At 43.6% G+C, this 22487-nt stretch overlaps 1 protein-coding gene across 4 annotated transcripts in view; it reads left to right on the top strand.

The window, feature by feature from the left end:
• MGLL (monoglyceride lipase) overlaps nucleotides 1-22487 on the top strand; it is an 86802-nt gene that overhangs the window by 5781 nt on the left and 58534 nt on the right. For 3 of the 4 annotated variants that reach the window (XM_073351375.1, XM_073351373.1, XM_073351372.1), the window contains exon 3: nucleotides 18282-18388. In XM_073351375.1, coding sequence (XP_073207476.1) covers nucleotides 18282-18388 — 107 coding nt within the window. Of the gene's footprint in view, nucleotides 1-5115; nucleotides 5204-6456; nucleotides 6518-18281; nucleotides 18389-22487 lie in introns of those variants that run through there. The other variant, XM_073351374.1, reaches the window with a different exon arrangement.

Genomic DNA, 22487 nt, shown 5'->3' with positions numbered 1-22487 from the left:
CCCACCACTGAGCCACAGGTTTTGGACGCCATCATGTTTGTGTGGACAAACTTGAGACAATTTGGGCTTTCAGAGTGCCTATAGTTCCCATCGACTTCAGATGGAGGTAAGTGTGCTCAGCACGTCTAAAAAAATCAACTCCTGTGCTTGTCAGGTCAGGCACCCCAAGCCTGAGACACCCAATGTCAGAGGACACTTTTGCAAATGTGGATCTTGTACTTCTCAATGCCTCAGGCTATGTCTACATTTAAACGGCTGTAGCTGCACCGCTGTCATGTTTCAACATAAACTCTCATTACATGGGAGAGGTTCCTCCGTCACTGTAGGTAATCCAGCTGCCTGAGAGGCAGAAGCTAGGTGGATGGAAGAATTCTTCTGTCGACTTAGTGCTGCCTGCACCCGGGGTTAGGTCAGCTTAACTATCTAACTCAGGAGTGTGCATTTTTCACACCCTGCAGTGATGTAGCTGGGTCCACTTAACTTTTTAGTGTAGACCTGGCCTCAGCTTCCACATCAGTAGAATGGAAATAATAATCTGTCTAGCTATCTAGTTGCTTATATGGCCCGCATGAAGCTTATCCACCTTTGTGAAGTGCCTTCCAATCTACAGCTGAAAAGAGTTAAATTACTATTAAAAATAACATTTTAGAAATACAACAAAACTATTTTTGCATTTAATGTTTCTAGAGCCTTTATCCTTTGTAAAATCCCTTTAATTCTTTCCAGTTTAACAGCACCAAAGGACCAACCGAATGTTAAAAATAAATCCCTCTCCCTCTTGGGCCTTGCCCCTGTGGTGTAGAAATCCAAGCAGGTTTTATTTTGAATGGAGCCTTAAATCATTACATATTGCTTGCTGATTTTGGCAGTTCATTACCAGAATTTCTATAGCATGTCCAGAGAAACAACACAGCTCACAGCAAGGCCAAGTAATACGGTTTAATGAAACTTTCAGGCACTTACAAAATGAATAAATAAGCAACTAACCAGAGGGGGGGGGGAAATAAAAGGAAGAATGTGACAGGGTGTATACACCCCGAGGGTGCATAAAAATCAATTATTTTTTTAATCAGATTTTTTTTATTTAAGTCGGATTTTTTTGATAAAATGCTTTTTGAGGAAAAAATCTATCTAAAGATAGTTTTAATTAAGATACATTATAGCTCAAAGATATCTCAACATGGAATAGGGATTATAAATTCTAATTCTATAGTATGAGACAATGTATTCATGTAAATTTAAGAAAAGTTTTGTAAATGAGTTCCAATAGTTCATGGATTAGGCACCCAATTTTATGGGGTTCTAGGGACTTCTGTATAGATTATTTAGGTTAATCTTTCTATCTACCCAATGGGACTCAGTGCTCAGTCTAGAAGATACCATCAGAGATGCTTAGTTTTGCAATTCTCAAACTGTGGATTTGTGTCTCCAGAGATAACATGCTTGTTAACAGCAAAAATGGTTGTGGTTTTTTTAAAAAAGGTTTGTTTTTAACTAAAATAGTTAAATGAAATATTTTTTAAAAGAACAATTTTAACAAAAAGAAACCTGATTTTAAAAAACTTGAATGTTTAAATTCAAAAATTCGTATGCTTGTTTTGTTAAAATATTCTGTGTTTGCTGTTGAAGAAAAAAATCCAGAATACAGAACGTTGTTGTTTTAGTTAAATAAAACCATTTACATGTCTGTCTGGTGATGTTCTCCTCCTAATACAGCATGGCAAGAAAATCCTCCAAATATTAATGATTAACCTGTTGAATTGGAGATAGTTCACCTCCCAATGACTTCATAAATATCTGCTTCAATTACCTTTGGTCAATGAAATAACCAAACAATAATTGATTTTCTGATATAGCTGTAAAACTAAGTTTTCAAAATAAATCACTTTAAAAATGTATAGTATATACACCTTCTAAAAATGAAACCTACATCTATCTCAGAGTTGTGAAGAATATGTATTAAGGTTATAACAACCAACAAGAATGTACTTTTATGTAGAAAACCATGATTAAATCAAGTCTTCCTGACTAGTGATTTAAATCATGATTTAAATCAAATCCACCCTGATGGACCCCCACACTGATGAGGAAGGTGCAGGGAAAGCTTCTTGTGTGGTGATAGCCCGGCCTCTCCAGCCTTTTCAATCATGTACTGGTTATTTCCAAATTCGCACTGTGTTCGCCATGCCCTTTACTGTACAATTTTCTAATGATGCTGTTTGAGCTGTATGGGGTGGAGGCGACCTTTCGGAGGTTAATGGATCAGATGCTCCTTCCACATGGGCGATAAGCAGGACCATCCTTACCCATACTCAAAGCACACAGCTGCGTAGGGCACCAGGACACCAAATTTCATGGTGCCCTGTGCAGCTGCGTGCTGCTCCGGCTCTTCCCTAGGCCCCAGCCCCGGCCCTGGCCCCTGTTCTTCACCAGCCCCGCCTCTTCCCGCCCCTGCTCTGGCCCAGCCCTGCCCCCACTCCTCTGAGGACTCCAGAAGTGGTCAGGCCTGCACTCACCGATAAGTAGAGCGACCTGGCCCCAGCCTGCTCCGCTCCCCTGGCTCCCAGCCGCGCCGCCGGTGAGTGCTGGGGGGCGGGTACCCCCTCCCCCCAAGCCTGGGAGCCAGGGGAGCAGAGCAGCCTGGAGCCCCAGGCCTCTGTGGGCGGGAGCTGGGGGGGCTGTGTAGGGCCCCAGGCCTCCATGGGGTACGGGGCTGACCACTTCCTGTGGGAAGTTGAGTGACCCGGCCCAGGCTGCTCCGCTCCCCTGGCTCCCAGGCTTCGGGGGAGAGGGGAACCGCCCCCCAGCACTCGCCGGTGGTGTGGCTGGGAGCCAGGGGAGCAGAGCAGGCTGGGGCCAAGTCACTGCACTTCCCGCAGGAAGTGGCCAGCTCCCTCCCTCCCTCCCCCTCACGGAGGCCTGGGGCCAGCCCCCCCTGCTCCCACTCTTGGAGGCCTGGGGCCCCACACAGCCCCTCCCGGGGGGCTGTGTAGGGCACCAAAATAGCTAGGGACAGCCCTGGCGGTAAGCTGCAGCTTATTTGGACGACGTAGTCATATATAGCCCAGACCTCCACCATGTTACTCCAGCACTGCAGTAGATTGCCTGATCACTAATCCGGTTAAGAGCAAATCTGGAAATAAAATAACCAGGTACCTGGGCTGTACGGTGGGAGGCACACACACTTGTGGACAGGGTGCAGGCTTTGACCAACTACTCGATACCCACACCTAAAAAGCAAGTTAGACAATTTTCAGGGTTGGCTGGATACTCCAGATGCTTTGTCCCTAATTTTGCCACCGTTGCAGCCCCACATACATCCGTGACAAGAGACAAGAAACCACAGAAAGTGCAGTTGCTAGAAAATTGTGATGCAACCTTTAAAATGTTGAAAGAGACGTTGGTCATGATCCCGCGCTCTTCAACCCAGACTTCTCGAAGGAAGAATCATGAGAATCATACATTGGAACCTCTACAACCGTACCAGTTCCAGGTGCCTCGTCAGCCAGGCACAGTTCTAGTAATGCCAGTTTCTTTTCTCGGAGCACGGACGCTACAATGCACAAGGAAGGCAAACCCACCCGAGAAGGCAACACACCTGTGTCGTTTTTGGGGGGAGGGTATGTGACAGGGTGCCTCGCCATGCTAATGAGGCAGGCGCCAGAAAGGCTGGGGGGTTGCGGGGGCAATAGTCCTGCCTCTCCAGCCCTGTCAATCACTTACAGTAGGGAGCAGACCTTTAAAAAGGAGGAGACTGCAAGTCATCTAGGCTGGGGAGAGATCTCCCTGAGTAGGCAATGGGAGGAGCAACACCTGAAGCCACAGGGGGAGCTCCGATCCAGGAGATTGCCACCCAGAGCCCTACAGGGAATGCCGCAAACTCCCAGGGTACAGTCTGTGACAGGGAGCAGGATTCACCTATCTGGCCAGAAGGGCTCCTAGAAAACTGCTACGCAGACAGTTCTGAAGTCAGAAGGTACTGCTGACCTTTTCCCCTTTGAGGAAGAAGTTATACTCTGGTGTGTTGGAATATTTATTTTCCTTTTGATCCCCCACTGGAAGGGACATAAGAAGGCCTGCAAAGGGCGGGGTCTGCCTTGCTAAGACTAAAAAGCAGGGCCTCAATGTAAGCCACTCAGTGTAGCTAACTAGGCATAGCCAGGGTCTCCCACATCTGGGAGAAAAACCTAAGGGGCCTCATGTACAAACAGATTCCTCATTTTTACAATGGCAGAGTTTGTTCTTAGAAGTCAGGTAAAAACCAACTAGGCACCTTTGTTTTGTTCTTTGCTTCTTAAAGGAGGTGGTGGCCTGACTGCTAAAGACGTCCAAACTGGTCACTTTTCAAAGAAGCTAATTCCCGTCATTCACTTTGGGGAAGGGTTTTGTTTCTACAGATGGGGTGGGAGAAACTTTACTAAGCTGAAGTATGTGAGGGCCAAATTCATCCCTGGTGTAAGCTGACAGATGTCAATACAGTTGCACCTGAGATGAACTCAGCTCACTTTACTGTACATCAGTGGTTTTCAGCCTGTGGTCTGCGGACCCCTGGGGTTCTGCAGACTATAGCAAAGATTTCCAATGAGGTCCACACCTCCATTTGAAATTTGTATGGGCCCACAAATGAAAAACAGCTGAAAACCACTGTCATACATCATCTGCAGCACATAGAGGAAGTAACATATTTTTGCTTAAAGATTAACACTGTCAAATCAATACTCAGCGCTTTATGTACTATAAAAAGAAAAGGAGTACTTGTGGCACCTTAGAGACTAACAAAATTATTTAAGCATCAGCTTTCGTGAACTACAGCTCACTTCATCGGATGCATTCCAACGAAAGCTTATGCTCAAATAAATTGGTTAGTCTCTAAGGTGCCACAAGTCTTCCTTTTCTTTTTTGCGAATACAGACTAACACGGCTGCTACTCTGAAACCTGTCATTATGTACTATAGTGTGTTGTTGCCTGCATTTCTAAATACTCCCTCTTCTATATTGCAATCATTTATGTTTCTCCTTAGTGCTAATGCTTTCTTTGCACCGTGATGAATTATCTTAACTGGAAATGGAACATCCTTTTATGGTTATTTTTTTCTTTTTTCATTTCCAAGGGAAAATAACCAGCTTCAAATATGAGGGACCCTTTGACAGCCAGAAGGGCTGCTTCTGTTCTTGCTGTAGATGTTTCCAACAGCCTTCATTAGTAGGATGATTTTTTTACCAGTTACCACAAGAATATTCCACATAAACAAATCTGTCTTTGTTTTGCAATGGGACCCAAGAAAAAAGGCAAACAAGCTGCTTCATGAATAGCAGCTATTATTATCCTGCCTGTGTCTTTGGGACACCTGCACCAGTAGGGTCAGTTTCTGAGCCCAGGTGTGCAACACTCTTGAATGCAAAATGAAAGCAGTGTACCACTGTGGATACCTGTATGAGAGCAGGAGCTGCTTTTAGGAGCGCCCCACGATGAATCCCATAGATATGGGATTCCAAGCTGGCCCTTAGGCAATTGAAATGACAGCAGAATTATCTGAGCTATCCAGGTGCCTCCAGCCTGACACATTCTTGGGCTCGTGCTCCCCAGCCATGTGAAGATTGATAGGGGAGGAAGGATGAGAAGGGAAGAAGGATGATTGTGTAGTTGATTTGCAGGACACGGATTCAGGAGACTTGAGTTCTGTTCCTGGTTCTGTCACTGACTTAGGTTAAATCTTTCTCCCCGCACTCATGCAAATAGTGCATTTCACATTACAGGGATTACTAGTGTGGGAGTAGGCTTTGACTCTGAGGGTATGTCTACACTGCCAAAAAAAAAAAAAGGTGTGTTCTTAACTTGGGCTGAACTAGTAGTGAAGATGTGGTTACTGGGGTTATCGGCCTGAGTTCAAGCTTAAGCTTATAGCAGCCTGGGGTTGATCTCAAGCTGCATAGCCAAATTGCTGTGTCTTCACTGCTATTTTAGCATGGGTTAGCTAACCCAATTTAAGACTACATTTTTTTTTTTTGCCATGTAGAACATATCCATAAGCCTTATCTACGTGCTAAAGTTGCAATGCTTTAACTATACCGTATGCAAATGGCACAATCCCCCGCCCCCACTGTGGACACAGTTACACCAGTATAAATGTGCTTATACTATTATAGCTTATTCCTGTACAGGAAAGGTAATAAGGCACCTTTATAGCAGGATAACTGCATCCACATTCGGGCTTGTACTGATATAACTATATCAGTAAAAAAATCACACACTCTCAAGTGACACAGTTATAATGGTACAAAAGCTGCTCTACAGCGGGCCTTACTGTGCGACCACCCAGTCCCTTAGCACCTGATCCTGCACTCCCTTATTGGTGCAGGGCATCCCAGTGAAATCAATGGAACTGTTATTATTATTGTTAGAAGTTGCTGGTATTGCTCACAAAAATAACATTTATTGTATTATGACCCTTCTAGACCAAGTAGTCCCATGCGGCATGAGTACTCCCACTGAAACCAAAGAGACTCCTTACTTAATGTAAGTCTGGGGAACCAGGTTTTTAGCTCTTCAAGCAGGGACTTGTCTTCATACATATTTGTACAACAACTAGCATAGTGACTGGGGTCTCTGGACACTACCATAAAAAAAGATGATGAAGGAACAAAGCCTCAGAAGCTGAAAAGACAAAACAGTCAACATACAAATAATGCGGTCAAAACAGTGATTGGCTGTGTCTTAACACAGTGTTTGATATTGGGGCTAATTTCTGGGGCAAATTTTTTGCAAGGACCTTTCATGATCAATGGTTTGCAGGACTGGGCCCTTACTCTCTCCGCACCTTAGTTTCCTCATCTATAAAATAGGTGTAATAAGCCTTAGTGGTGTTGTAAGGTTAAATTAATTATTTGTAAAGTGAGCTGATGTCCTTAGACGGAAGGATTGCACCCTCAGCAAGTTTGCAGATGACACTAAACTGGGAGGCGTGGTAGATACGCTGGAGGGTAGGGATAGGATACAGAGGGACCTAGACAAATTAGAGGATTTGGCCAAAAGAAATCTGATGAGGTTCAACAAGGACAAGTGCAGAGTCCTGCACTTAGGATGGAAGAATCCCCAGACTAGGGACCGAGTGGCTAGGCAGCAGTTGTGCAGAAAAGGACCTAGGGGTTACGGTGGACGAGAAGCTGGATATGAGTCAACAGTGTGTCCTTGTTGCCAAGAAGGCTAACGGCATTTTGGGCTGTATAAGTAGGAGCAGTGCCAGCAGATTGAGGGACGTGATCGTTCCCCTCTATTCGGCATTGGTGAGGCCTCATCTGGAGTACTGTGTCCAGTTTTGGCCCCACACTACAAGAAGGATGTGGAAAAATTGGAAGGAGTCCAGCGGAGGGCAACAAAAATGATTAGGGGGCTGGAGCACATGATTTATGAGGAGAGGCTGCGGGAACTGGGATTATTTAGTCTGCAGAAGAGAAGAATGAGGGGGATTTGATAGCTGCTTTCAGCTACCTGAAAGGGGGTTCCAAAGAGAATGGATCTAGACTGTTCTCAGTGGTACCAGACGACAGAACAAGGAGTAATGGTCTCAAGTTGTAGTAGGGAAGGTTTAGGTTGGATATTAGGAAAAGCTTTTTCACAAGGAGGGTGGTGAAGCACTGGAATGGGTTACCTAGAGAGGTGGTGGAATCTCCTTCCTTAGAGGTTTTTAAGGTCAGGCTTGACAAAGCCCTGGCTGGGATGATTTAGTTGGGGATTGGTCCTGCTTTGAGCAGGGGGTTGGACTAGATGACCTCCTGAGGTCCCATCCAACTCTGATATTCTATGATTCTGTGAAGGTTCTGTAGAAGAAGGGGAAAATATTACTCAGCATTCTCTGAAGGTGTCTTGTTCCTGATGTCCTGGGGACATTCTTGAAGTCTGCCCAGTGATTCAAGGTGTGTACTCTACCTTTCAACTAGGGGCCTGTCTACATTTGCAGCAGTGCAGCTGCACCGCTGTAGCGCTTAGTGAAAATGCTGTCTATGTCAATGGGAGAGCTTTTCCTGTCAGCAAAGTTAATTCACCTCCCCAGAAGGTGGTAGCTATCAAAATGATGGGAGAAGCCCTCCCGTCGAGCTGTCTACACCAGAAGTTAGGTCGGTATAACTGCATTGCTCATGGGGTGTGGAAATTCCTAACCCTGAGCAACATAGTTATACCGACATAAGTTGGTACTGTAGACGAAGCCTAGGAATAAGTTGCCCAGGTAGTGATCAGATAAGGGAAGAAGAACAAGAAGGTCGACAGAATTTTAAGGACTTCAGACACTCATAAGGAATAAATCAATATAGTAATTGTGTACTCTATTATTGTGTATAGATTGTACCAGCCAGATAAATAAAGAGAAGGTACAGTAAACAAACAACGCAGTTTACAAGGAAGAAAGAGTAGTATTCTCTTTTCAGGAAACTCACTGACCTGAGCTGAACAAGAGGCTATTGTGTATTATCTCCCTCTTTCCTGTTCAGGCTTGAGACTAAGTGGATGGAAAAGACTGTCCTATCTGAGAATAGAAAGAAGATTTAATTTGCGGTGTCTGTCAGCTTTCTGCAGCTATACAGATGGGTCTTTTTTTAACATTTTTACCTTTGTTATTCAATGCCACTACAGTGAGGTTTCAAACTCACCTGTCAAACTCCACAGATCTGTGGTGGCTTAATTTGCTGGGCTGAAGGAGTGAGAAGTGATGAGGAAGCAGTAAGTAATTAAGCTCCTCTAGAGATAACATCTAGCTGACTTAGTAGTGAAGCTGTCCTTTTTTTTAATCTGACACGAAAGCTATTTTATAATATTTGGAATATTAAAACACTGTATTATTATGAGCTTCCTTTATAATCTCATTTCATTAAAGGGATATTCCGTAGGTCAACATTTAAACTATCCTTCAGGCTGACTATAAGGGATTTTAGCAAGGGACACCATAAACTTAAAAATACCTTCTATTGTAAACAAGTACATTTCCCTTTTTACATTACTAACACCACTGTAGGTTACCAAAACAGAAAGACGTATAAAAATACATTTTGCCATTCGCTGTGGCCCAGTGGACAAGGCATTGGACTGGAACTAAGATGACCTAGAGTGAAATCCTGGTGCCATTGAAGCCAATAGCAACACTCCCATTGACTTTAGTGGGGCCAGGATTTCATCTCTAGATTTTATTTCCAGCTCTGCCACTGCTCTGCTGTGTGACCATGGGCAAGGCATTTCACTTCTTGTACTTCAGTTTATCCAGCTTTGAAATGGGAATAACAGACTTGCCTCTTTTGTAAAGCACTGAGAGTTCTGTGGATGAAAAGCACCATATGGGAGCTAGCTGTTATTATTTATGTTAGTTGTTTACTGGTTGCATTCTCCCAGACAGGGCAATGGAAATCAATGAAGAGTTTCACTTTTGTTTATCTCCAGTTTCATCTTCAGGTTCTTGCTGCAGTGGTTAGGGAATGTTTATTTGTTTAAAAACTGCAATTTCTGCTTTTACTGCTTCCCACCTTTTGGCGTTTGCATCACCACTTTGGGATACAAACTCGCTGTTACATCAGGAAGGAGAGTCATGGCACAAAGAGTAGTGATGTCATATAAAAACAGCATCACATTGAAATGCAACATTAAGACTTCATACCATCTTGCCAGCCCCAAATCATTTTCAGACAGAGAAAAGTGTGCTGCTCGCCAGGCATGGCTTGGACAGTTCGACACCATTGGAGGCAGAAATGGCAATCCTTTGGCTCTTCCAAACCTGGAGTGAGGCACACTCCCCTGTGCTATCCCACATATTAACTATGACATCTTGGTTTGCTGGTAGTCCAAAAGGAATGCTGAGTAGAGTCCAGCAGCCATTGAGTTAACAATCGTAGTATTTTGGTTGTTTGCTTCTGACATTGTTACAGTTTTTAAAATGTGCCAAGATGGGCAGTATTTCTCAGTTGCTAATGAAAGAATGCACAGAAGACACAGCATTCCCTCAGCAGAATAACAGCTTGCCATTCCAATAAGTGTTGTTATTTCTGCTTTGCTGTAGCTGTGCATGTATGTTTTGGTTCAGTGATTGCCAGATACTGTAAATGAGTATTGATTTCCCTTTCTATTTAAAGCCATACTGCAGTAAATGCATCCAACGTGCCTTTAGCTTTGCTTGCATGTGCCCTAAGTAATTGCAACTCAGGGGTTGTCTGCACTGGGCTGTTTCTCCATCATTGCTATCACTAGCTTTAGTTCTACCAGTGGAGCTCTAATGTGGACATTGCACTATTCAGCTTCTGGTGTTTTACTCACTGTGGCTAACCCAATCTACAAGACCAGTGCTTAAAATGCCAGTGAAAACTGGCTCCTTGTTTATTTAGTGTTTCTACCATTGTGACCACAGGTAAAGCTGAAGTGGTGTTAGCAATGGTGGAAATGTTTAAGGGAACAAGTCTACTGTAGCTAGAGACTTAGCTAGGTAGATAGCTGTGACCAAGGAATAATGCCGAGCTGGATGTACGTTGCAGTAGGTGAAAGTATGTAAACTTTTGTTACTGTAAATCAGCTGTAGATGGACTACTGTAATGTCTAATGTGCCAGTAATACAAGCTTTTGTATACCCAAAGCATGGAAAATGACTCAGCCCATAAAGCACATGTTCCAGTAATCACTGACTTAACAGGATTATAAAATGTCACATTTAACTGTTTACACTCAACATTCTCCTCCTACCCCTGGTTTGTGACAGACATGAAGTATTCAATTAATTGGAACATACTCAGAGCTTTGGCACATGCTTTGCTGATGACATTACTAATTTCCCAATGGATCAGTTCCTAATATTGCTTTTGACACAGCTTGTAAAATTCCCTTTCACTGCAAAGATTCTTTTCATAGATGACCAGGGCTGACATGCAGTTCTGGAATATGCTGAGAAAGAATTACTCATCTGAAATCACTGTGCTTAACCTCTAGGTATTTTAAAAATACATAACTGCCTTACACTTAAGAAATAAATCTGTCCTTCAAGTTCCATCTCCAAAACCTATGGGATTCCAAGACCTTTCCCTCCTGCCTCTTTGAAATCAGTCCAGAAGGAATTGGATACACGGGGATTTGTATTACCTTGGAAATCTATAGGTTATAAAAAGTAAATTATCCACCTTGCTTGAAGATAACAGATGAAGATTTCTGTAGCCAGCAAGGACTGCAGACTAAGTTGGATTGGAAGGATAAATGTGAGGATGGATAACTGAGCCTATGCAGGAAATAATCAAGAGTTCTTTTTGCACATTATGATAGAAGTTGCCTAGTTTCAAACTGTACTGTTTGGTCCAAGTATTATAGTGAATTACATTTATATGTTCCACTTCAAACCGTTGCCACTGGGTGGGAATTGTGCAGTCCTGCTTTATAAAAAAATAGATACAGACACTTTTGAAGTTCACAGGGGACAAAAGCCTGAAATTCTTACTTGCTCAGAACTCAATGGGATAGCTTGCCTGAGTAAGAACTGAATAAATGACCACAGCACGTCCGGGGCCGGATTTCCAATTAGGCACAGTAGGCACGTGCCTAGGGGCACTGGCGTTCTGGGGCTCCTTACCTCTCTAAAACTGTATGCAACACGAAGGTCAGTTGTAGGCAGGGGGGCAATGAAGATGCTGTGCCTAGGGACGTGTCGAGTATGCTTTAGCTCAACCAGAAGTTCTGGGCTTGATGCAGGAATCACTTGGTATAATTATATGACCTGTTTTCTAGAGGAGGTCAGACTGGATGATCAAAATGGTCCCTTCTCGCCTTGAATATATAGTAGGACTGGACACAATCCTGCACTGAGTGGGGTTGGGAGTGGGCAAGCGGAGCCTCTCTCTTAATTAACCTTGCTTGGTTCCTGCCTGAGCAGCTCCCTCACTCATAGCTGTGTTGGCTTTGCAGAACTATGGGCTAACAGGAGCAAAAAGTAGTAAAAACTTATCTAGTCGGAAGAGTCAGTAGAAATGGCGCTGAATACGCCCTGGCAGCAGATTGGCTGAGTAAGAAAAGGTCATTTTTACAGTCACGTCTCAGAACAGAACCACACTTTTAAACAGCAAAGCTTTGTGTCTGGTTATTAAATCAACAGGTTTCAATATTGAATTTGATTGGCAAAAAAACAAAATGCCTTAAATATTAGTGATTCCTTGGCATACAGCTTCTGGCCCTTTAAATGTAGCTTTCTCATGCCCTGAAAACTCAGCCTCTTTCATTGCACTATTCTTACTACTTCCTAGGCATCTACTCAGCTGGCACCCATTGCATTTTGATTTTAAGAATGAACCACTCATAAAGCTGACCCACTGAATTGCAAGTTCTGTCCTTTCAGAAACCCTTCAAGGCTGGGTACAGGCCTCTTAGAAGACGAAGGAGAGGTTGGGTCAGTAACCTTCTGGCAACTCTAGCTCTTACCCATTGCATGTGACAGCTATTAGCTAGCACGCACATTAATCCTTTTCCATGGCATTGTGGCCATGCAGCTATCTTTCATCCATAACAACTTCATTTTAAGTGAAAATTAATGTGGCATACGCGTGATAGAAAGTTGCTTATTATATTGCCTGTCAGTGGGACTTATGTGTCTCAATCCCTTAGGCACTTTTGAAAATTTCCCCCTACATGTTAGTACTAGTGACAGGTCTCTGGGGAAGTTCAGATCCAGAGCTGGATTTTGCAGGTTGGGCCTATCTTTTACACTTTTTACATACGTAACAAGGTCAGTACCCACCTCTAATGAGCACCCCCTCTGGTTGGATTTGTCTGCATTCTTTCAGTTCTGGTTCCCCCTTTTGGTTCTCAGGTGGTTTTTTTTCAGCGACTGAGTCCTCTGGCTGAGTCATACATGCTATCTGCATAAGAACCAGACAGACCCCTTCTGGGGTATACTGTCCACCAGGGCCTATCTCAGTACCCCTCTGGTGATGTCTCTCTAGCCCTCCCTGGGCTCAGTCTTTAAGTAGTCCCAACCCTGGTATGGGGCCATATCGCCAGGGCTTCCTCCTTGGAGACACTATCATCCTGTGGCCCTCCCCAGGCTCAGTCCCTACTTAGTCCCAGCAGCCAGCTAGGAGCTCCTTTATTGCTCCCCCAGTCCCTGCCAGCAGACTGTCTTTGGTCCTTTTGTTCTTCCAGCCAGGAACACCGTTCTTTCTCTTCCAGCTCCAAAAAGCAACTAACTGCTGCTCTGTTCTGCAGCTCCTTTTATATAGCCCTCCTGGCCCCTGATTGGCCATTCTAGTAGCCCCTGTGATTGGTTTCTTCCTCCCAACCACTCTAGGACACTTGGAGGACCTCTCCCACTCTTCCTTTTTGGGATGGCAGAACCCTGAGGCCTCCCGCAGGGGACCTTTAGGCCTAATCCAGTCCATCACAATATTTCTATAGCATCTTCCATCTGAGGCTCTCAGAGTGCTCTACAGATGTCAATGCATTAATCCTTATAGCACTCCTAGGAGATAGGCAAGTGCGCAATCCCCATTTTACACCTTGGGAGAGGGAGGCAGAGGCACAAAGAGGTGAATTGACCTGCCCAGGGTCACATAACAAGGCTGTAGCAGAGCAAAGAGTAAAACCCGGTACAAAACTGAATCCAGTCTGGTTCATAAATAACCAGATCCTGATGGGGAGGGATGGGTTAGTAGTCCTGGTACAAAGAGTTTATGTTAACACACTTCTCAATCGTGTGTGACCTGAGCCTGCATTTGTGTATTTAGATTTAGGATCCCTGATTCATTATTCCAATGAAGCTAAGGACTAACCCCATTGCAATCAGTGGAATTACAACAGCATAAAACTGGTGTGAGAGGCATCTCAAGCACGAAGTCTTTTAAAATTCTGTCTAGCCTGTCTGCATTTCCAAAGTGCCCATCAGTCTGCCAGGTTTGGGGCAGCAGACCTTGCAGTTGGTTCTGCTGGGGCAGATCCCACCACCTTGGTGGGGAAATGGAGGAAGGGGGAGTTGGGGAAGACTTTGCGACAGGATCCTTGTGATCCCTTCTTGTGGGTTTACCCTGGAATGGGATGGGAAGGGAAGATTAGGCCTAGGAATTTTACTTTACAACACCACATAATTCACCTCAGACTTTAGCCCAGTGTCTCCTAAAAGATAATAGCCTTTAAACAAAATATCTGTTATTAAAATGTTAAATTTCAGAGATCTGCATGGAATCACTCTACTCATTCAGTCGCAGTGTCCAGAGAATACTTCCACCGTTTGCTTCAACTCTTTGCATTTTTTAGCAGATCAGTTGTGAGCTATTCACATTGATGTTTCACATTTTCAAAAGACCCGATAAATCATACATTCCAAGCTGTTTCTCTGCATTATTTCATGCTGGCTCTAGCTGGATTCCGGTGGAGCCTTTTGTATGGAAATCTATCTGTGCTGTGCAATTCTGTCTCAGCTCTATTCATTTATAACAACAACACTTTCTGGTATCACTGAATAACCTACCAACGTTATTCTACTCTGGCGGTTATGTCTGCTGTAAAAATCTCATCCCAACACTATATAGATGAAGGAATTGTTGCAATCTTGGGATCCAGTAAGATATTAGATCTGCAAACACTTACTCGTGTGTAGTCCTATGAAAGTCAGAGAAACTGCTCATGTATGTAGAATGTTACAAGTGTAGTTTCAGGGCTTGGAGACATTTTCTGATCCTAAAAGAATGCATACCGGTCCCACTAAAGTGTCTTTAGCCCTGTCTGGTCACAAGATAACAGATCTTACAATCACATCATTCTGCTTACAGTCTTGCTCTCCCTCGTGCTGCCCCCCCACCCCCCCCGACGCCAATCTAGTTAATATTGTAGTGGTCTCTATCTTGATAAATGAAATAATACAAGAAAGTATATCTCATGGTCCAACTGGACTTGAATCCCAATTTTCTAATGGTATGAAACATTTGTTTCTAGCCTTGGTGGAGGGTAGGGATCACAAGACATCAGCCCTTAAAACAATGCCAGTCTCTCAAGTAAAGCAGTTTCCTTGGCACTGATCCAGGACTGAATATGTTCCCTGCAAACTGCTCTCCTTTGGCACAGGGATTATAGTGTCCTAGACTTGAGACCAGCATAATTTAAATTGCTGGCTAAAAGTAAGAAATAACATATTACAGGATGTGTAATTATAATGGTAAGTATACAAGTGTTCAAAGCGTTGAGAGCTGAGACCTACTTTTGCTGTGATGGCTACAAAAATATGCCAAATAAACATTAATTTATATATTTTAAAAAATTCTTTACCAAACATGTACCAGCTTTCTCTGAGTAATGGCATAATCTTACCACTACCATGCATAACGACCCTTATTCATCAAGGCACTTACGCACATGTGTCGTCTCATTGATTTCATTGGACTACATCCATGCTTACAGTTTGGCATCAGGTTGGGTATCTTGCTGAACTGAGTCCAAAATGATGTTTAGTCACAAAGTTTAGCAACTACAGATCCCACATCCAGAGTAATTTGAAGCATCCAAAGCACCACAAAGATTTCTCTGGCTGAGCTCATGGAGCCTATGAAATTAACATGGTTCAGGCATAACACAGTCTTCAGAAAAGCATTTCAAGCTGTGAGCACTGGCTTCTACCCGAGCCAAGTCACTTCCAAATGATCTTGCCAGCAGAATTACAATTGGAGATGAAGGTACATTCTAAGACCAATTTCCTATGAGGCCAACCCTGCAGTTGTTGCTTGCCAAGTCCATAGACACCGCAGTCCTACAAAGTGCTAAAGCCTGCAGTGTATCTGTTTTAACTTTAAATGACACCAAAAAAGGAACGTTAAGATAAAAATTGAAAAGAGTTTCCTATTTGCTGTATTGTATTTCTTTCTTTTCACAAGCATTATGATTGGAGGGAGTCCACGGTGTTTCCAGAGCCCGTGCTCCAGCCTGCATCCGAACATCTACACCACAGTTTTACAGCCTCACAGCCCGAGCCCTGTGAACCTGAGGTCAGCTGACACAGGCTAGCCATGGCTGTTTATCTGCTGTGTAGACATACCCTCAGGTGCATTTGAGAATTTTATCCATGATGCTTTGCAGGCAAGTAAAAGACAAGGCCCCTGCCACATGACATTTAAGGATCCAATTCCGGAACTGCTATATCCTAGTTCCGTTGCAGTCATTTGGGACTAAGAATTACTTGTGAGTAAAGGCTGCAGGATCGGGCCCTATACCCTTAATTTTGTGAAACATTGAACTCCCTCAACTTCCACATATTTCAGTAAGGTGCTCAGCACTTTAGCTGATCTAGTTCTAAGTCAGTGAGGTGGCATGGGTATGAATGAGAGCAAAATTTAGCCTCCAGTGTAATTGCAAGATAAAGTAGCAATTAATGTCTCCTTACAATGCTCTCACTTTACCGGCTTGCTCACTTCACCAGAAATTGCATACCATGAAGGTCACCTGGTATGTTATTGATATTTTAAATGACTTGTCATCTGAGAAACTACTTGTTGTGCCTGGAAACCATGGTGAGGGACACCTTGGAAATGCCAGATATAGACCGGCAAAAAATTTCTCCTTTTTATTCCCTTACTTTGGTTTGGTTTTTGACTTGTAGACAAGCAAAGCAAGCAGGATCTAAAGAATGTGCATTAGTCATCTTGAGTTTGCTTCAGAATTCTCTCCCACCCCACACCCCTTGTTCTGAAAGCTTAAGATCTCTTAGCCTTTTCTAAGGGAAATGTTAACTCAAGGCATTACTACTGTATGTCAGGTCATTTTGGAACTCCTAGTGTGGCCTATCAAATGCTCTCTAACACCCAGGGCTAGGGATGCTACATTTCCTGGTCTTCTTGTTACTGATTAGCATTAATGAAATGTCAGGGTAACCTTATATAGATAGCTGTTAGAGAATCTACTCTTTGCTTCGTGAAGCCTGTCTAGTTCGAATGGATGGTCTGTCAGGTTGTCTAGCATTAGCAATTATTTTGCAAATCAGTGTTAATCAAAGAGATGGGGCAGTGATTACTACAGCATCTAGCATTGTCTCTAAGTTTAAATATAACTAAGATCAAAGCAGTTTCTTTGTGTGAATACATCTTTTACAGCTGTATCAAAAATCCTTGTGAAAATAGGGTTGAAGATTTCACTAAATGTAAATTGTTGTTACCATTTATTATTAGTTCATTTTAGGATTTTTTTAAATATACAGTACTGAAAAACTTGAAGTAGCGGTCTCTGGTCTCTAGTGTGGTTACAGGTGTTCTGACAACAGATTACACCTTTAAATGAATAACTCAGATTTGAGACACTAAAATTTAATAGGGGTGAAAAAAGATCTACCAATCAGAGCAAACTTCTGGAGTTTCACTCGGCCATAATTATTTTTACAACAAAATCAACATTCTTTATAAATACTGTCCAGTAAAGACACAGGAAAATTTCTCCAAACTCAAACCATTATTTTCATTATTTGATGATATTCCTCTGAACGTGTAAGAAATTTGTAAAATTGAGTCCTTAGTGAGGAGCATTTGTATAGCGCCTTTCACACAGCAGGATCCGAGAGTGGTTTACGCTCTGTGAGCCTAAGGTTGCTGTAACTGTTTAGGAATCACTTCACTCAGTGCAGCTATTTCTGGGTTGAAAATGGGTAAAAACACTGATGTTGGGATCAAGTCCAGCATTCCCCAAACTTCAACTCAGGTCCTGGGTTCTGGTTTGCGTTCATATTTTTGTTGAAATCCTGTAAGCATTTAACATTGTGTGCAGCAATGTAAGTCAGAAAGTGTATAATAATATATCTGGGTGAAACTACAGAGAGAGGTCCTAACCTTGATTCCACTGAAGTCAATCACAACACTTCCATTGATTTCCATAGGAGCAAAGTCCAGTCCAGAATGTAATTAGCCTGATAAAGGAGAGTTACAGAGACCCACCTACAATATTGACCTGTAGCTTCCCATTGTGGCAGCCTCGTGCTGAGCCAGGTGGAAAAGTACAGTACATCCATCCAGTGTGCAGCTGGTTCACATATAGCCAAAGGCCTGCCACCATCAAGCCATCTGTTCCAGGTTCATGTGATGTTATTTCTTCTCCTGTGCTCCTAGGTCTTTATGGACAATCTGCTCCCTTCCTCATCATGGTACCATCAGTTAAATGCCACTCGGGCCCCACATTTACCTGGCTTGAATTTGTTGATGTCTGAGGTGCTTGTTGATAAAATGATAATGCTATTTTTACCCACAGCTCTGGTGCCTTTCTAGGCTGATTTCCAAGTTAATGCTTTATACCTTGATGTTCCATTTAGGGCCCTTGTGTTTATCGCTCATGGTGCTGGGGAACACTGCGGCCGCTATGATGACTTAGCCCAGATGCTGACAGGACTTAACTTGTTTGTATTTGCTCATGACCATGGTGAGTATGATAAAAGAAACAGCATGTGACATATAGCAGATCAGGGCCGTAAGCGAGGTAAATGGAGTTAAAACTGTTCAGCAGGAAGAAAAAAGAAAATAAATTTATTATAGACCAGCATAAAAGGGAATGGACTGATTAATGCATCATGTAGTACTGCCTGTCTAATCTAGCCTATCTATCAAATGGCCACGCAGGTTCCTTGGGTTTTCTCAGCCTTGTCCTTATGGAGCCACCATTTACACTATTTTTACCCTCTCCTTATGGGATTGTCACTGTTGCGCCTTGTCTCTGGTTGTGGTGGGGATTTTTGCCTCTCCCTCCTAGGGTCACCATAACTGCTGTCCTGAATCACCCCAAGTTGATGCTGAAATGGCAGTGTGTCTTTCACACTCTCACTGAACCTGAAGGCCTTCCCTCAGGACACAAACAGACAAAGGGTTAGAGTGACCTCTCTTAGCAATCCCCATGAACTGGGACAGTCCAACAATATTTTAAATGATTTGCTTCCTTGTCCTGCAGCAGTCCCCTCCTGCCTTTTCCTGCACTCACAGCTTGCCACTCTCCTGCCCCTTTAAGCCTTTGTTTTGTTTTTATCATTGCATAGAGCTGCCTCTGTGATAGATGCTATACAAATTAGCAAAATAAATAAATGGGATTGATCAGGGCAGTGGATGAGCGGTGAGGCCAAATTCAGAGGTGGGTGGTAGGAATGGTATGAATCTATGCTGATGTAACTTGGGCCTGGTCTGCACCTAACGTTTAGGTTGTCCTAGATACGTTACTCAGAGCAGTGAAGCATTCACAGTGTAGATACTGCTAAGTATCTTTGGCTTTTCTTGACTGAAATCAAGACCATAATTTGGCCTGTAGTCCCCGGCCCCTCTGACACACACTTATTGACATGTAAATTATGTCACAGTACACTTTACCTCTGAATTTAGCCTGAGGTGTCTCACCAATCTGAACACTTCAGAGTTTAGGGAATTTGAGATCCAGCAGAGGCCCATCTGGTCTTCAGGAACAATGGCAAAACCGCAGCGAGACCCAACATCCCCGTTCTCCTTTTAGATATACACTTGAGACTCCGTACTGGTGTCTCAGAGCAGAAATCGGCCCTAGGTTTCCTTAGGATAGAGAGAGTCTGGTAATCAAGTTAATTGTCATATTTTTACAATGCTGTGATTGTATGAAGAGTGAATGAAACACCACATACAGGGTTGGCTTTAACAACAGGCAAACAGGCAGTTGGCCAGGACAGAAAAGTCTTTGCAGACAGTATGGGCCTGTTTCTCCTTTCACTTATGGAATTTTAACACCACTGTAACGCCATTCATTTCAATAGACTTCCTTTTGATTTACACCTGCATAAGTGAGGCTAGTCAGGCTTTATGTATGTAGTTATCCAGGTGGAAAGTGTTTCTTTTTCTCATGTGGCATAAAGTTGATGAGAAAGATCATATAGTGTGTTGAGCAGACGTCCTATTGTATGCCAGGCTGCCTCTGTAGCCACCCAGATTTCTGTTGTTATTCCACATAGGAGCTATGCAGAATTTTAGCACACACCTAAGCGATTTGTTTGAATGCCAGAGCTGTGAAGATCTGGGCACTCTGGACTGTGGAGCTGTTGTTACTTTTTTGCTTTAGTTCCTTCTGCTCCTCACAAGAAAACTTTTAACAAGATTGAAGTAGCAGATTTAAAAAATAATATTTAATGGGTTGGAAATGGAAACAGCAACAAGACACAGCACTTTATAGTGTAAATTTAATAGGGAGAGAATACCACATCTCGAGACAGAAAAGGAGCTTTGAAAGCAAAGGTACCTGTCAGGAGTTACTGCACTATATAAAGAGAAGCGTATTCACTCTGTGTCGCCTTGAATATCTTTTAGGCTAGAGAACGGCAAATATTCTTTTATGAACAGAGAACAATTCCTTTCGTTCCTTTTCTTACCTTCTTTGAATAGCAGGATCCAAATTAGAGCATCATTATTGACTTTGCAACCAGTAAAGATACTCAGCTCACTAACTGTTCTGAGAGAGGCCAAATTTTGTCGGTGAAAGAGACAAGCTTTCGAGCCACACCGAGCTTTTCAGAAAAGTAAACCCAGAAACTTTGCCATAACATTTTCCATCCATAACAAACAGGTTTGTCACATAAAGGACCACAAAAGTCAGATACTGGAGACAATGTAGAAAACCCTTCTATATTATTCTATATTTCCTGAGGTAAGTGGGAAAGCGGGATACCGGGAGGAAGCACAGGCAGGAATGTCTGTGAGGGGAGGGCTCCTGCCTCATACTGGGAATGAGGGGCGATCAACAGGTTATCTCAAGTGCTTATATACAAATGCACAAAGCCTTGGAAACAAGCAGGGAGAACTGGAGGTCCTGGTGATGTCAAGGAACTATGACGTGATCGGAATAACAGAGACTTGGTGGGATAACTCACATGACTGGAGTACTGTCATGGATGGTTATAAACTGTTCAGGAAGGACAGGCAGGGCAGAAAAGGTGGGGGAGTAGCACTGTATGTAAGGGAGCAGTATGACTGCTCAGAGCTCCGGTACGAAACTGCAGAAAAACCTGAGTGTCTCTGGATTAAGTTTAGAAGTGTGTGCAACAAGAGTGATGTAGTGGTGGGAGTCTGCTATAGACCACCGGACCAGGGGGATGAGGTAGATGAGGCTTTCTTCCGGCAGCTCACGGAAGCTACTAGATCGCATGCCCTGATTCTCATGGGTGACTTTAATTTTCCTGATATCTGCTGGGAGAGCAATACAGCGGTGCATAGACAATCCAGGAAGTTTTTGGAAAGCGTAGGGGACAATTTCCTGGCGCAAGTGCTAGAGGAGCCAACTAGGGGGGGCACTTTTCTTGACCTGCTGCTCACAAACCGGGTAGAATTAGTGGGGGAAGCAAAAGTGGATGGGAATCTGGGAGGCAGTGACCATGAGTTGGTTGAGTTCAGGATCCTGACGCAGGGAAGAAAGGTAAGCAGCACGATACGGACCCTGGACTTCAGGAAAGCAGACTTCGACTCCCTCAGGGAACGGATGGCCAGGATCCCCTGGGGGACTAACTTGAAGGGGAAAGGAGTCCAGGAGAGCTGGCTGTATTTCAAGGAATCCCTGTTGAGGTTACAGGGACAAACCATCCCGATGAGTCGAAAGAATAGTAAATATGGCAGGCGACCAGCTTGGCTTAATGGTGAAATCTTAGCGGATCTTAAACATAAAAAAGAAGCTTACAAGAAGTGGAAGGTTGGACATATGACCAGGGAAGAGTATAAAAATATTGCTCGGGCATGTAGGAATGTTATCAGGAGGGCCAAATCGCACCTGGAGCTGCAGCTAGCCAGAGATGTCAAGAGTAACAAGAAGGGTTTCTTCAGGTATGTTGGCAACAAGAAGAAAGCCAAGGAATGTGTGGGCCCCTTACTGAATGAGGGAGGCAACCTAGTGACAGAGGATGTGGAAAAAGCTAATGTACTCAATGCTTTTTTTGCCTCTGTTTTCACTAACAAGGTCAGCTCCCAGACTGCTGCGCTGGGCATCACAAAATGGGGAAGAGATGGCCAGCCCTCTGTGGAGATAGAGGTGGTTAGGGACTATTTAGAAAAGCTGGACGTGCACAAGTCCATGGGGCCGGACGAGTTGCATCCGAGAGTGCTGAAGGAATTGGCGGCTGTGATTGCAGAGCCATTGGCCATTATCTTTGAAAACTCGTGGCGAACCGGGGAAGTCCCGGATGACTGGAAAAAGGCTAATGTAGTGCCAATCTTTAAAAAAGGGAAGAAGGAGGATCCTGGGAACTACAGGCCAGTCAGCCTCACTTCAGTCCCTGGAAAAATCATGGAGCAGGTCCTCAAAGAATCAATCCTGAAGCACTTGCATGAGAGGAAAGTGATCAGGAACAGCCAGCATGGATTCACCAAGGGAAGGTCATGCTTGACTAATCTAATCGCCTTTTATGATGAGATTACTGGTTCTGTGGATGAAGGGAAAGCAGTGGATGTATTGTTTCTTGACTTTAGCAAAGCTTTTGACACGGTCTCCCACAGTATTCTTGTCAGCAAGTTAAGGAAGTATGGGCTGG

This window comes from Lepidochelys kempii, chromosome 7 (assembly GCF_965140265.1).
Source record: "Lepidochelys kempii isolate rLepKem1 chromosome 7, rLepKem1.hap2, whole genome shotgun sequence".
Taxonomy (NCBI): domain Eukaryota; kingdom Metazoa; phylum Chordata; order Testudines; family Cheloniidae; genus Lepidochelys; species Lepidochelys kempii.
Note: the sequence above shows the minus strand (reverse complement) of the source record. Positions and strands in the feature narration are given on the sequence as shown.